This window comes from Oenanthe melanoleuca, chromosome 10, assembly GCF_029582105.1.
Source record: "Oenanthe melanoleuca isolate GR-GAL-2019-014 chromosome 10, OMel1.0, whole genome shotgun sequence".
Taxonomy (NCBI): Eukaryota; Metazoa; Chordata; class Aves; order Passeriformes; family Muscicapidae; genus Oenanthe; species Oenanthe melanoleuca.
In genome coordinates this window covers 4932628-4948228 of record NC_079344.1, presented here as the reverse complement: position 1 = coordinate 4948228, position 15601 = coordinate 4932628, and the positions used below count along the sequence as shown (strand labels likewise).

Below are 15601 nucleotides of genomic sequence, written 5' to 3'. Positions count from 1 at the left end.
TTGCAGTGCTTTTGAGTTAGAAAAGAGGAATTTTAGCACTAGTACAGCAATATCAGTTTGTAGACAACTAAAATCTGCTTGCAGAAGGAGAGAGGAAGCCCCCACCTACTCACAGTTCAGCTGCTGTGCTCTTCAAGAAGGGCAAATGTTTGGGAAATGGGAAAGAACAGGAACGATCTTGGTCCTGCCAACACTAGTCTGGTTTCTGACATGCTTAAACTTTCACACATCTTTCTTTATGGTAATGGGACTTAAAATCAACTCCTCTGTATTACTTTTGGTGTGTTTCTTATACAGTGCTGACCAGGAGCTAAATATCTGCATCAAATGAAGGTTTTCAGAACCATTAGGTTCAAGAACTCCAGCAGCTGGTTGTAGTGGTCCTTGGTGGATAATCCCTGGAGATGTCCTGTCAGTCCATCTCATAGTTGTTCATCTCATAGTGGTTAAATAATTCCCTTCAGGATCTTCAAGTTAATTCTGTCAGCATGAGCTCTTTGTCAACACAGTAATTCTGGATCTATTTGTTCTTTGCTGTAGCTACACATGGCCAGGTAAAGTGTGCATGAGTTGCCACCATCTTTGCCCATTTTGCACAGGTGCAGGAGACTGTATGAAACACAAGGCAAATTCACCTGGTTGTGTGGGAGGCAGCCAAAATGACTCCATTTATGAGCCTATGAGTGTGTAAAGGGCAAGAGTCCCCACTCAGACCTGTGCCAATGCCAGGAAAGCACTGAGGGAGAATTACTGCTAACAGGAAAAGGCTTGTGGAGAGCCGTGTGAGCTTCTCTGCTGTACTTATACTCAACACAGCGCCATTTCTTCTAAGTATCACACTGTGAAAAAATATTATTTTTTTATTTACTGCTATGCCTGAGATGGAAATCTCTTCTTTACACAAAACAGAACCTCAATCTCATTTTGGGCTTTTGTGGAATCTTATTTTGGGCCTGATGCTCAAAGCCAGCAGTAACAGCCTTATACTTGAAAGGCTTTACACCAAAAGGCACAAGAAAAAAAAAAAAAAAAAAAGAAAAGTTGTTTTTTTTTAGAACAATTTATTGATAGTGAGGTATGGGAGCATAAACATAGCTTTTGAAGCCCATGGACCATTTTGACCACTGAAATGCAACCTGGGAGTCTGGATCACTTGTTTAATTTCTGTGCCAGTTTAATCCTGTTTTGCCCTAAAACACCTGGTGTGATTTCAGGGTGGCACTGGTGACCCTTGGGTGCCAGCCTGGCATGGTATTGAAGATTTTTCAGAAGAGAAGTGACACTGAAATGATGTATATTTTTTACAATTTATTGTAGTGGTCTGTGATCCTGTAAACATGATGCACATCTGTTGAACTTTATTCTGAGGTGTAGGGCCATCAATTTCAGTCTGGGACAATATACAGGCATCGGCCAGAATGATTTTATGGCTTGGATCCCTGTGGGTTAAATTCTGACCAGGCAGATGGGACAGATTCCAACAAAAGATCTCAACAGAAGCAACCCTGGCTATGTTGATACAGTTGCTATTAAGTGAAAATTGCCACCTAGAAAACATCACTGAGGACATTCACCCTTGTCTTCCTGTGCCAGTTTTTCTGCATACTAATGTAGTTTTCTTGTGAAAAGCATAATAGTTATGATTTAAAATTTATTACTTTTCTGTTTACTTCTGATTAAGATTTTTACTTGTATTTTTTTTTCCTTATTTTTTAAATGACCTTTAGAAATTTTCAATTATCATTAAAAAACCGTTTTTAATAAGAGGCAGGAACAAGAAAGCTTGGTTTTTTGGTTCTCATGAAAGGTTTTGTAAGGGGAAGATCACCATCGTTGTCATAGTCATTAATGATCTGATTTTGGAACAGCGGAGACGTAAGCAAATACTTATTTTTGAAAGGCCTTTGCTTCGGTTGATGACAAAATGCTCATCTCCTAAATTTAGTAATGCTGTGTCTCCATGTGTATATTTATATTATTAGTCACCTTTAAGCCCACATTTTCTGTGATCAGCACAGGCCAGGGAGTCACCGCATCCTCGTGTCAGAGAGGGTACCCGCATGTCCGTGCCCCTGCCAAGCGGGCTGAGTGTCCGAGTTGTGAATTCCAGTGGGAGCAGACCAGGATTGGAGTGGCTGGGAAAAGAGGGGCAACAGGGGGGCAGCGTGAGCAGGCTTTGTTACCATAACCCCAGAGGGAAGAGAAACAATAACCATGGAATATCCAGAGTTGGAAGGGACCCACACGGGTCATCGAGTCCAGCTCCTAATAATGCCTTTAATAATGGTCACCTTGTATCATCGTTCCTGAATTTAGGTATTTACCTGTCCGCTATCCCCAGGCTATGCGCTTCCTCTGTTTTTTTTAATTAAAAGCCACAATCGCAAGGAATAGAAATATGGCTTGTGCCTGTAGTTCAGAGAAAGCAGTTGTGGGCAATTTAAATTTTGGGGAAATATTTTCACAGAAAGGTTGTGGGCAAAGGCCGGCGGGACTAATGGCAGCCCGGCTTATGTCTCGGGGACACACAGGAAGGCTGAGGGCGAGCGACGGCCCGGCCCAGCGCCGCCCGTGCCGCGGTCTGCCTTCCCCCGGGCCATGTGAGCGCGGCAGCACTTGTTATTTTGTTATTTTGTTATTCTGCTCGGAGCCGCGGCGGAGGGCGGGCCGGGCGCAGCGGCCGCGGTGCCGCAGCTGATGTAATGCTGCTGCCGCCGCAGCGCCTTCACGTGTCTGCGGCGCGCCCGGCCGGCGGGGCAGCGGCGTGTGCGGCACGGTGTGCGCTCGGGGACACGGACACGCGCGGGCACACACACACACGCACACACAGACACACACACGTGTTGTTTGCGCCGCCGGGCCCTCCGGCCGCACTCCGCCCCCTCCCCACCGCGGCGGGGGTCCCGGGGCTGACGGACAGGCCGCTCCCCCGCGCTCCGGCTGCGCTCGCCGCCCCCGGCCCCAGCCGCGGCCCCGGCCCCAGCCCCCTCCCCGGCGGCGGCGGCGGCGGCAGCGGCGGCGCGGGGCGGCCCGAGTGTCGGGCACGCCGAGCCTGCGCACTCGGCGGCCGGGCGGGCACGGCGGCCGCGGGGCGAGGAGCGGCGCGGGGCGGGCCGCGCCGGGCCAGGTGCTGCTGCGGGGCGGGGGAGCGCGGAGCGACCCTGCGCGGGGGCGGCGGGGGCCGGGCGCCATGCGCCGAGCCGCGGGCCGGGCTCGCCATCCTGCGGCGTAGCGGCGGGACGGGTTCCGCCCGTGATGTCCCCCGGGCAGCGGGGCAAGGCGACTCACTCGAGCGCTGCGGCAGAGGCCTAGTGCGGCCATCGCCGCTCGCGTCCCATGGCCGAGGAGCAGCAGCCGGAGGGGGGGCAGCCGCCGCGGCGGCTCGCCGGCACCCCCGCGCCCGGCGGGGCCCTGCCGGCCCTGGTGCCGGGGCTGCAGGGCGGCGAGGCCAGCGCGCTGCAGCACAAGATCCGCAGCTCCATCTGGTAAGGGCCGGGCCCCGGGCCGGGGGAGCGGGGGAAGGGCCGGGGGCTGCGCGGGGGGGGGCGCGGCCCCTTTGTGCACGGCGCGGAGCACACGCGGGGCCGCGGGCGGGGGTCGCGGCCGGGCCGGGGCCGCGGGCGGTGCCGCCCGGGCAGCGCCAGCCGCAGCCCCGGGTGCGGGTGCGGGCGCGGGCGGCGGCGCTGCCCCGCTGCGGTGGGCGGCGGGCTCGGGTCACCTGCCGCAGGCGCTGCGAACCGGCGCATCTTGCGCGGCCCCTGCGCTCCCGGCCGCGCCTGGAGCGCGCACACGAGCCCCCAGCGCGGCGGGGGATGCGGAGCCGGGCAGGGAGGGTGCGATTGTGCAGCCTCCTGTAAACCTCTGCTCGCCTGAGGTCCAGCCAGGCAGCTCAAATGCAGTTTTGGCTGGAGCTCACGATGATTTTCAAGTTTCTGCATAGGAATCCAGGTTATTTTTTGTCGATTTTTTTCCCCTAAAAATTCAATTTCTTAGTAAACCAGCATTTTATTTAAGATTTTTTTTAATGTGTATTGGGGAACGAGGTGAATCGAGTTTAGCTTGCTGCAAATAAAGCGCTTTGTTGTTCTTTGGTTTGTTTGTTTTTTTTAAATTTGCAAGAGTCTGTCACTTGCAGCATTTGTATTTTATATGTGTTTCTAAAAGCTGCTTTTGGCTGAGGGCACTGATAAAGAGTAGTGAAAGTTGGGAGTTGTAAGTACAGGTTACTCATGTAATGTTTTCCTTTATATACACACACACCATGTGTATTTTATACATATACTCATCCCCATAAAAGCATACTGATCTAGCTTGCATATTACGTCATATTACAGTTAAATTATGTGGTTTGAATGGATGTTGCTGGAAAATAAAGAGTCTCTAAATACAATTTTACCTTCAGATTTTTTTATTGTATGGCATACTGAAATCACATTTATTATTGGGATAGTGGTTGTTTTTATTTGTTTAAACAGTAAATAATAGTTCACTCTCCTTCATCCACTCTTGCTACCTTTTGTTTTGGTCTTCTCTGCAATGTGACCTAGAGAAAGAATATGAGCTGCTGAATTTTCTGCCTTTTTGGATCAAAAAATCTTCACACCCTCCTAAATTATTATGGTATTTAGTGATGGTCTTTTCACGTTTCCTTCTCTTTGCATGAACATGCTGTTTGGAAATGAGCCTCGGAGAGCATGTTTACATTGCGTTCAGATTAGGTATCATGTCCAAGTTGAAGACAAAATGGCTACTAAGTAAAACCTCTGCTTTTATTGTGGGTTTTCTTTACTTGGAAAAAGAGCACATATGTTAGCTTCTGAGATGAAAACTGCTTGTTTGATTCAGGTGAACTTGGTGAATAGCCCAAGCCCATGTTTGGCACAAAGGAATGAAGCGTTTTGCTCGGGGTGAGTGGCTCACCTGGAGTGAGTGCCTGTGACCAGCAGAGGTTTTGCCAGCACCTTGCAGCCCTGTCTCTGGTACTTGCACAGGCATTCCTCACCTTCTCAGGGTGTTCCTCCTGGCTACCTGCTTCTTGCACCGGGCTTCAACTTCCCTGCTGCTCTCAGGCAGCATCCCTTCCCTGCAGGTTGTGCTGTTGAAATGCAGTATTTGAAGATAAGGTTATTTTTTGTAAGAAAATATTTTATTTTGAGGTCTTCAAATCTTACATTTTTCTATTGTGATCAAGCAGTCTTCATTTGAGGTTGGAGTTTAATGTTAATTTGCATCTTCTGGAGATGCAGTGGTTATTTTGGCACAGCAAGAATGAGGAGCACTGCTGGGGACATTGTTCCCACTGCTCCCCAGTGAACAGTGGAAAGCTGACACTCTGGGGTTTGCTCTCTGTCCAGTGGGTGCTGGAGATGGACAAACAGCAGGAGAGGTTGTGGAAGGTCCGTTGTGAAAATAGCAGTGCACTGCTGTTAGCAGAATGAGGTGTAATGTGCAGAGCAGAGCTTCTTCCTCTTTTCTCCTTCCCTCCTCTTCCTCCCCTCTTCCCCTGCTGTGCCAGTTGCATGTGCTGGCAGGTTGGTGCATTCACTTTCCCCTTTGCTTCCCAGCAGGTTTAGCACATCCAGCTCAGCGCTCCTCTGTTGTTTTCCCCCTGCCTCCTTTTTTCCTGCACATGTTTGTGCATAGTGGATGAAGGCTTTTTGTTGGTTGTGTTTGTTACAAGTTTTTTTTTGTTTGGTTGGTTTTTTAAAAGGTTTCAGTCTTCAGATTGTATTGTCAATAAAAATAGTAGTATAGCAAAATATAGCAGCTATGTAAATGCTGGACTTGAGGATCACAAACAAGTCTGTGCTTGTCCCTTCACTTTACTGACATATAAATATAGAGAGTGATGCAGGCCACGAGTGGGACAATGAGCTATTCATTATCTCAACTTGTACTTATTTTATTCTGTTTATTAAATTAAAATGTAGTTTGAAAAAAACATATTAAGTAATTGTGTACGTGTGGAGTTCCTTATACTGAAACAATAGTTTAAGCCCTGCTGCTTACATTTGCAGGCATGGTCAGTATAGGTACTGAAGACTGAAAAATATGCTTTGTAGGTGTCCAGTCTGTTGGGTTTGGGTGTTTTTTGTTGGGGTGTTTTTTGGCATGTAAGGTGACCACTAGTTTGAGCTGAGGAGGGGAAGATAAAAGAGTGACTTAGCTGTGTTTATAAACAAATCAGGAAGTATTTATTTGCAATACAAGATCACATACAGATATTTAAGTGCTATTTGGTTACAGTAATTGAAGCTCATCACTGTCTGTCTGTATTTGTGTCCTGACTGCCCCACTTGAGCACATGCATTGAACAGAGTGGAGGCTGGTTTTGTTCCGTGCTGCGTGTGAGTTGCTCAGGCGGTTGGATGTGTTCTTACGGTGTGGGTGAAGCGGGCAGAAATAATGCTGGATGTCTTTTCCCATTGACGGATTAGAAGTCTAGACAGAGAGAACACGTCTTTGGGAGCCCAGCCTGGCTGATTAGTGTCAGCATGGGCGGGTTTGTAAATTGCCCTGGTCTTCGCTGGACACTGGGCCTTAATCTGCCTGTTTTTATTTCTCTTCAGATTCGTTAAAGCTTTCATATTTATTAATAGCTTTTTGTCCAGACGTTGGAGCCTGAGGCGGGAAAACCTCCCTAGTCAGCTGTCTGAGCATATAGACTAATGGGGTTTCACTTATTTCTTCGGGTGAGGGTACTGTATTACCAAATGTGTGCTATTTGTATATGATGTTTCTGTACCCAAACATATGGTGGTGAAGACAGAGTCTACTCAGTATCACATTGACTTGCCAAGGAATATCTTACAGCTGAAGACAGCCAGCAAAGTACGGATGTAAAAACAGCGTGGCATGAGGATTGAGATGCGGAGATGGCCAAGGGAGGATGGTGTCAGCTGAGGGTCTGCCATCACTGGCATAAAAGAAAAAGACCAACAGTTTTAGGCAATTTAATCCCTCTGCTCACTGTATTAATCCAAAATCCAGTAGCTGTGAACACTGAAGGAACGGACGGGTTTGCTTTCTTGTTCACTGTTGCGAATAACATGGTGATGGTTCTGCAATGAGCGCTTGTTTACCGTTGTAAACAGTAATCTGGTGCTTGCATCTGTGCATGGGTTGGCCCTAGCTTCTTTCACCTTGCCTGCATCTCAGCTCTTTTAGTCCTAAAGGCATCTGTTAGGATTTGAATATAGCAATTCTGCTTGAGAGATTAATTTCTCTCCTTCTCTGCCCCAGTGTCTTGTGTGTAAACCAAGCTGAGGACCAGGCGGTGTGGAGTGACAAACACAAAGCACTGCATTTGCAGCCATTTCAGTTGGACGTGGGTGTGGGTTTCAGACCCATAATTTTTGTCCTCAAATTGCTCTTCTAGCTAGAAGTTGTATTGGAAAACCACGTGAGTGAATCTGGGCAGTGCCTAAATTATGTGTCCTAATGCCCAGTTTGTCTCATGTTGAAGAGAGTAGGAGGAGAATTGTGCCCTTGTTAATTTTGGGCTCTTGGTATTGTGCTAGAGAGCCATATTAGCTGATTGTAACACCAGTGTGTTCTAATCTTTGGAAAACTCCATTCTTTTTTATGCTTAAAACATTTCTGCTCCCTCCTGCAGTTGCATCCATCACTCCTCATTAGGCATTGTCAGCAAGCGTGGATCGTCACTTAGCTGTTGGCAGAGCCAATGTTCTGCAACTTGGGAAATGCCATTGAGGTTTTTCATAATGGGAATTGCTACTTATTTATGTAGTTAGGTCAGCAGAAAAACTGATTGACAGTCTTGATATTTTAATAAAATGCCTGGCAATGAAGAGGGAACCTTGAGAGGTATGTGTTTCAGGCTTTTAGCAAATGCAGATGATATAACTTTTTGGTAGTATTCTTCTGCAGTTGAAATTTCTGTGTGTATTTTTTTAAAACGAGTATTTCTTGAGTCAGGTTGGATTAATGTGTAAACCAATCCATCTGCATTTTCTCTTTTCCTTGTAGCTTGGGAGAGGGAGATAGGAAATAAGAGAGAAAAACCCTAACATAACCTTCAGTATTTTGTCAAGTAGCCTGTCAAAATTGAGAGAACTCAAAATTTCCTCTGATTACAGAGTACTTGTGGTTCTTCTGTACCCCCCGGCCAAAATGTAGTGGCCATCATTCCCTCCTTCATCCTGGTTAATTCATTGTTGGAGGTGGGAAACACAGGTTATAATTCTTCAGTTATAGTTTACTGATTTCAGTGAGGAAAATCAAATAATTATCATTGACAGGTGTACAGACTGCACTCATTTCACTTAATCTATGCAACATCAGAAGTGTGTTTATCTTCTTTGAAAAAGTACCTCGAGCCCCTCAGCTGAGAGATGTTCTGTCAAACTGTGAAGATTTCTTGTCACTGACTCAGTTTTCCCTGGCTTCTTGGTTCCACTGTTTTCCACTTGTTTCCACTGTGATGGTAAAGTTTGCCTGTCCTGGATATGTTTCCTGATATAGTGTATAAGCAGTCAAACAAATAGCAAAGAATTGAGCTGTAGACCATATTTTAGAGTAGTTCATAGTGATTTCAGGGAAGGTCACCCCTCCTTGGGCAAAGCATTTAGCAGTTTGTCATTCTCCTTCACATTCTGCTTCCCCAAATGGATAGGAGGAGAAAGTAGAATTTGTTTCATCTCACTCCACCTGGCTCTGTAGAAGTTCCCATGTAGTTATTGTGGAGGAAAAAAATACATTTCTGAGGTGAGGGCCAGCTCCTAGGAAAGATGTTTTCATAAAATAATCCATCTGATCACTACATGTGATCAGAATTCTCTTACTGAAAACAAATTTCAAACCAGGGTGTAACTGTGGTGCAGAACTCATGAATTAGGCAAAATAAATCCTACACTGTTTGTCCTTTCCTCAGCTTGACCTCTCCTGGAGATGGCCTCTGTGGGTTGTTCAGAGACCTTCCACTCCTCTGCACAAGGGCCAGGTACACCCTTTATCTACACATTCCTGTATGCAGAAACTCCTTTTGTGGGGAAGCCCCCCAGAAGAATTCCTTCTCACCCAAGCAGGGTTTGGCAGCTTTCACCTCCCTGCTGCAGTGCATCCTGTGCTCTTGGGAAAGGCTCAGCAGTCAGTGCCAGGGCACAGGCGTGGCAGGAGAAGCAACTTTCCAAAACGGGGCACAGCCACCACAGTGCTGCAGTTTCTAGGTCAGCAGGTGTGGAAGCCAATTTGGTCTCCAGGCGTTTTTACAAGGTTAGAAAATAAACCTGGGTAAAATGAATGGTGACCTTTATGTAACCTTTGGAGAATGGAGCTGAGGTTTTATTGAATATCCTGGCTCTGAGTTGGAGGGAATAGCTTTGCAGAAAAAAGGTCTTTATAAACCTGCTTTTAGGAAGAGTGGATTTTTCACTCTTGTTTGTAGATTTTGTCTTTCTTTCTTGAAACAATAGAACCTAAAAACTCTGTGGGGGGGGGGAAAGCTCTATTCAAGTGATAAAAGATTTGGATAAGTTTTACTGTTGTTCATTTGGAGTGCATTGGAGTGCATGCAGTTGTTGACTTCACAGCACCAAACACGCAATTCCTTGTTTCATAAACATTTTACTTTCCACTGCAGGAGTTTCTTCACTGAAGCAAGTCAGATGGTGTGATGTGGTTCAGAGCAGCAGTTCTAATGAGTCCTTAATAAGCACAGAATTGCAGGATTGTCGTCCCAGGCCTCTATAGCTGGGTTGCTTGCCATTTAGGAGAGTTCTTCATTATTTACATATGTTTGTATGCCAGTGGCAAATAGGAATCCAAAAGAGCACTTGGAAACCTTCTCTGAAAGTTTCTGGATACTGTGTAAATTAATCAGGAAAAATCATATAATTGGGTGAGATGACAGTACTGCTCAGGTTGGGGTGATCAGACTTGTACTGAAGCATTGATTAATCTTTTAATTAATTGAAGCTGAGGGTGGTTTTGTTAGTCTTTTTTTTTTGTGTGTGTGTGTGTAATTTTGAGAGCAAGGGTTGAGCTTAATGTTTTTATACAGATCCCATAACTTAAGTATGTTGCCTTCTCTTGTTACTCTACTCAGCTGCTTGCCAAACAGAAGTATTTGGAGAAGGGCCAGAGCTGCAAAATTCAGATCAGGATCCAAATTTGGATTTTTGGTACAAGCCTTTCTAATATCTAATATTACAAAACCTCATATATAAATAAGGAGCCCTGTATTTTTAAACTATGGCGACAAGGACGAGGTACCTTCCTCTCTTCCCTCTGGAGCAGTCCAGGTAGAATGCTGCACCGTGTGTTACAAAGCTATCAGTAGTGATTCAAAAGGTAAATTGAATAGATGAAAAAGCAATGAGTGCACTACCTCCCAGAAAGACCCTGAGCAAAAGGCCAGCACAAATTGGTGCTTTCAAGCCAGTGAGAAGATCTCCTAAATCTAAAAATTCTGGAAGTGGTGGGATGTTTTGTGGTGTTCTGTTAGATCTTTGGGAATTTCAAGGGTTTGTTTTGTTTTGTTCTAAATGGATTTAGCCAGTATCTCAATTTTAATGCTTTCTTGATTTAATGGAAAAAGGATTATCTCTCATCAAGTAGGATGCTTGTTATCGGCTGCTGTGCCATCAACAGGCTTTCAGTAAGCTGCCCAGTGTTTTGTGTTGTTGAATGTTTAATCATTAAGACAGTGGAAAAAAAAAGCATTCAGAACTTCCCAAATATTTTCCTTGTTGCTTCTCTTGAATCGCTTGTGGTTGCTGTGGCGATGTGTCGGAGGGTGGGGAGGCTGGGTTGCTGCAGGGCTGGGGGTGGCTCTGGCTGCTGGGACCTGCCCCCCATGAGCTGCTGTCCCTCCCCACTGTACCCACAGACCCTGCAAGGGCAGCCCTGGCTGTCCCAGGACAGCACACGTGTCCCTGCCTGGCTGTACCTGTGTTCTCCACAGCAATGAGTCCCACTCAGCTTTTCCCTGCTGCTGGCTGGGAGTGCTGCCCCTTGCCCATTGTCAGGTACTTCGTGTTTGGGAAGAAAATCTTGTTCCTGGGGAGAACTTGTTCATTAAATGAGGCATATTTGTATCCCCCCCGAGAGGCAGTTTGTGGTTAAATGTCAAGGTCTGTGATCAATGGCTGTCCTTTCTGATGGATGGCCTCACAGGCATGCAGCCCATCTGTATTTCTTAGTCAGAAATTCCTAAGTGCCATTATAAGGTTGTTGGGACACCTGTGGGTGAAAAAGTTAGATTGCCCTGGAAAGCAGGAATTACAGTTCATGACTTTGCATATAAAGCAGTGAATTATACTGTTTTTAAAGTGGTCAGCAATACAAACTGTTGGAACTTTTTCTCAGTACGAATGAGGTTGCCTTGTAAGTATCTACCACAAATATCCTTTGGACAAACAAAAATTAGTGTGTAAGAAAAGTGTGCTGGGTGATAGGATGGGCAGTTTGTTCTCCTATTTTTGCCTTACCACCTTCTTGCCTTTGTTTAGAAATCACTTGAAAATATCTGGAGTGGTCTTTGTGACTTCAGTGGAAATATTCCTGTGTGCCTTCTCCCTTCCTCTTCAGAACCACTGCTACATTAAAATACAGACTGGAAAGGCTTTACTCAGTACCACTAGTGGCAACTCTTTGAAGGCCTCTAAATTGAAAAGCTTTAACATTTATTTAATATTTTTGTGGATGGAATTTTAGTCTTGTTTTTTAATCTGCTCTGAAAAAATGTGACATCTCCTTCTTCCAGAACCACATGTTAGTTTTATTGCTAGCTCAGTGGAGGAAAGTACTCCAGAGGCTTGGGGGGGCTTTTTAAACCGGGGGGAGAATTCTGCAAGGGGATTCTGGATCCTGAGTGAATGCAGAGTCTGGAGGCAATGTGAAATTGAGACTTGAGCCTTCTGCTTGAGGGCTGGGCATCCTCAGGCAGGAGCAGTTTGTTGTGTGTGCTGAGGGTGTGCAGGCAGCAGTTTGTTGGGAGGAGGATGCCCTGCCAGGAGAGCTGTGCTCGTGGTGCTTGGCATCCTCCACTCAGAGCTCCATCTCCCACACCGAGCTGCCTGCGATGCTCTGTGCGGGGTCACGGCTGCTCTGTGCTCCATGTGCTGCTGCTGTGCAGGTGGTGCCTGTGGCTCAGGCATCTGTGAGGCTGGCCAGCCCTTGGTGAAAGCTGCAGCTCCTTCTGCTCTGATGGGACTGTCTGAAAAAAAGGCTAAAAATAATTTTGAGCTGTTTTTGCAGGAGTCAGACTATACCACAGAAACTTTTTATCCAAGCTATGACAAAATGTGACAAAATTCCTTTCATTAAGGTTGGTCAATTTTCTTTATGCCTTGATTTTCTTTCTCTGTTAAGCCTTTTGACATGAAAAATCGAGGGCCTACAGTTGCTAATAGAGGCCATATTAACTAAATGAATTAGTTATATTTAAAAGACAGTCAAGTTACTCACTGGCAGTAAATGGAAACTGCACACCTGGAACCACATTTTGCTGAAGAGCTAAGCCAGCTTTTGGCTCCAGGAGCCTGCTCTGCAACATTACCTTCATTATGCTTGATTCCAGTGGTGCAGGTCAATCACTGACTCCTAAAAAGTTGCGAAATGAAATGGCAGCTGAGGGAAAAGTATCTGCCTCTTCCATTCAAAAAGTGAGTGAAATGGGAATGATAGAGTTTTAAAATGCAAGAAATATCCCTGGAAAAGGCTATTTTGAACATAATCCATTAGTTGTTGGGAGATAGCTTCCTGAATCAAATAAAATACTTGGAAATGCTGGTGGTTTGTGTGTGTTTAATTACACTGGACAAAGGTTTGTCTAAACTCAGTTCATAGTGAATCTTTAGTTAAAAATTAATCTTGAGCATCATTTTATCATGCAAAAAAATGCTAAAATGCTGACCCTTAAGATTTGGTAACCTGTATAATTAACCTGTGATCCATGAAGATATCCAGACACCTCTCTTATTGATTACTTCTGAGTGAAGCCAGGTGTCTGATTACCCTGTAGATCCTGTAGATACTCTGAATAGTCAGTTTTTTGTTAATAGCAGCTAAAAAAATGGTAATAGTCTTGACCTCTAAGGCTAAGAATAAACATGAAACAAAATATTTTTCAGTACCAGTGAGTATAGGCAGTCCCCACTTAGCTTCTGTGGAACATATCTGCATGGACTGCATCTTTCTCACTAGCAGCTTTCTTCTCTTGGAGGGGGTACAAGTGTGGGTTCATATATCACTATAGTTTGTACTATCAAGTTGGTGAAACTTTTAACTTGATTGGAAAACACAGTTTAGCTCATGTATACCATGGTTCTATGTGTGGAAGCCTCTCTGTGAACATTTAGTCACCCATGTGTGCACTGGGATGCTGCTGGTGAATAGCTCCAGCTGTTTAGGGTGAAAATACTTGCAATGGTAAGTGTTTACAGTGCAGAACTAATGATTGTTATTTGTCACTTCACAGTGATTCTTGTCACTTTAGTAAAGTTCTTAGTTACTGCTGACATGACTTTAAATAGCAGTAGCTTTGTAGTAAGTGAGGCCCAGTGTAGGAGATAGCTTGAGTGTGTTGTATTCTTCTGGAATTTGTCAAATTCAGAGAGGTGAGTTGCAGTTTTGGCTTGATCAGTTCAGCTCCTGAGCAAGGGAGTGGCAAGGCAGCATATAGTTCACTGTGAAAATTGAAATCAAACTGTGTTAATAATCAGGAAAGGACATTTTCATTCTCGTAATGTGGACATCTGTTCTCCCACTGCAATGTTTACGCATGATGTGATTCCCAGGAGTGAAAATCCAGATCAATTCTGTAGTGCTCTGGAGCAGTCTCCTTCTGGAAGGACCCCTCAGACAAGTAATTGTGGGTAACATTATTGTGACACACAGAAGCATAATTCAGTGGCTTGTTAGATGCTGAAAACGCCCTGTAGCCTTCAGGTGAATGACAGCAGCACTGTTATCCTGGTGGGTATTGCTTTAGAACTGTCTACATGCACCTGAAATAGAATTCTCTGAAAGTCAGAAATTTAGTGCAGCTTTTCTGAAATCTGATCTAGATTTAATCAAGGACAGCCTTTTCTGGTTTTTACTCTTTTACTAAGTAAGTTGTGGTGTAACTGTGCAGCTCCCAGGGATGTTTGGAATGTACATGCTATGAATAATGAATCCATGCAGGTGTTCTGTAAATTGTCTGAGTAGGGTGCTAAACTCAGTGGCCTGTGTGGCTGTGGTGGCTTCAGTACTTTTTACTAGGACAGGTCATATGGGACAGGTCATATGCCCTATGCTGCATTTTCAGAAGAAAACCATGACAATATGAAAACGTCTGAAATAGGTATCAGAATGAGTATGGATGATGCTGTGCCTGCAAAGCAGATGTGTTACTTGAGAAGAAAATGGCTAAGTTGTTAGGTTTTTGGGTCCTGTCCCCCTGGTTGCCTGTAGAAGTAGGATGGCAAGGCAACAAACTGGCTGTGCAGGGCTGTGTAAGGTACCTGTTGGACAGAGTTAATTTGCCACCTAGGAGTGACTGCAGTTGTGTTTAAACTCAGCTTTGTAGGTGCACACTGAAATAGATGCATGCACGTATGAACTCACACGGCTTTAGCTTAATGAAATTTTGTGCAGCTTTAATTTTAAGCAAGTGCAGCTTACAGGTTTAGACAGGCTTTTGTGTCTGCAAGTAAACTAAAGTTTTCCTGGTAGGCTGGGGAAGCTCAAATGTATCAAAATAAATCCTTAAGAATTGGAGCAAGCATGTGTTTGTAACTCTTCTGAAGATCCTAGTTTAGGATTTCAAACCATTTTAAAAGGTGCTACGTAGATTATTTTTTCTACCCCCAGAAGCAGAAGCAGGTGATGAGTTACACTGCTTTAGCATTCAGTGAACTGACCTTTGAGATAGACAGGAGTCTTCTGGCTACTTGCAGCTTTATTTGCAGAGACCAGGCAGCTTCTGTGCCTAGAGTGGGTTGAAGCTGATAAGCAGAGGTGAGTGAGAAGTGCCTCTGTGCAGATGCAAGGCTGAAGGATGGATGCCTGCAGGAACCTGTGGGAGCTGAACAAGAGGGAGTCCTCTGTGGGAGGTTGTATGGTCACCATTAGGCAGCAGTGCCATGTTCATCCTGCATGTTCAGCCTTAAATTTGCACCTGATAGCGAGGCCAAGGACAGGAGAGAGTTCTGGAATGTGCCAGTGAGCAACATGGCAGAAGTTGGAGAGGAGTTTCCTTTCCTGTGGCAGTGAAGCCATGCCCATCCATCAGGAAAGAAGTGAGTGACCCTTTTAGTAGGCAGTTGCTTGGATAGTGCATGTAGATACTCAGGGCATTACTCAGCACAGGGAAACCTAAGAGGCTGCAAGAATTGCATTCCCTGCGAGTCAGCAATTGGGTACAGGTTCCTCAAGTGGAAAAAAGGGTGCAGAGGAGCTATGTGGTGGGCAGCCATGAGAGAAAAGGGAGCAAGGAGGAGGAATGCAGAAATCAGGGCAGAAGCAGGGGTAATAGCATGTTGCAAGCAGCACTGGGAGCAGAGGGCTGGGTAAAAGCTGGGTTTGTTTGCAGAAGGACAGGCTGATGCCTATGGGGGAGTGTTCAGGGTGGAGGAGAGAGAAGGATATCTGTGGC

The 15601-nt window shown here is 45.5% G+C and overlaps 2 protein-coding genes across 2 annotated transcripts in view; one reads left to right on the top strand and one right to left on the bottom strand.

Annotated features, from left to right (window-relative positions):
* Positions 1 to 15601, bottom strand: part of RAB27A (RAB27A, member RAS oncogene family) — a 276869-nt gene that overhangs the window by 233090 nt on the left and 28178 nt on the right. The gene's annotated exons all lie outside the window — the stretch shown is intronic.
* RFX7 (regulatory factor X7) overlaps positions 3185 to 15601 on the top strand; it is a 49323-nt gene continuing 36906 nt past the window's right edge. Inside the window, exon 1 of the mRNA XM_056499943.1 lies at positions 3185 to 3485. Coding sequence (XP_056355918.1) covers positions 3337 to 3485 — 149 coding nt within the window. The 5' untranslated portion in view covers positions 3185 to 3336. The remainder of the gene's footprint in view (positions 3486 to 15601) is intronic.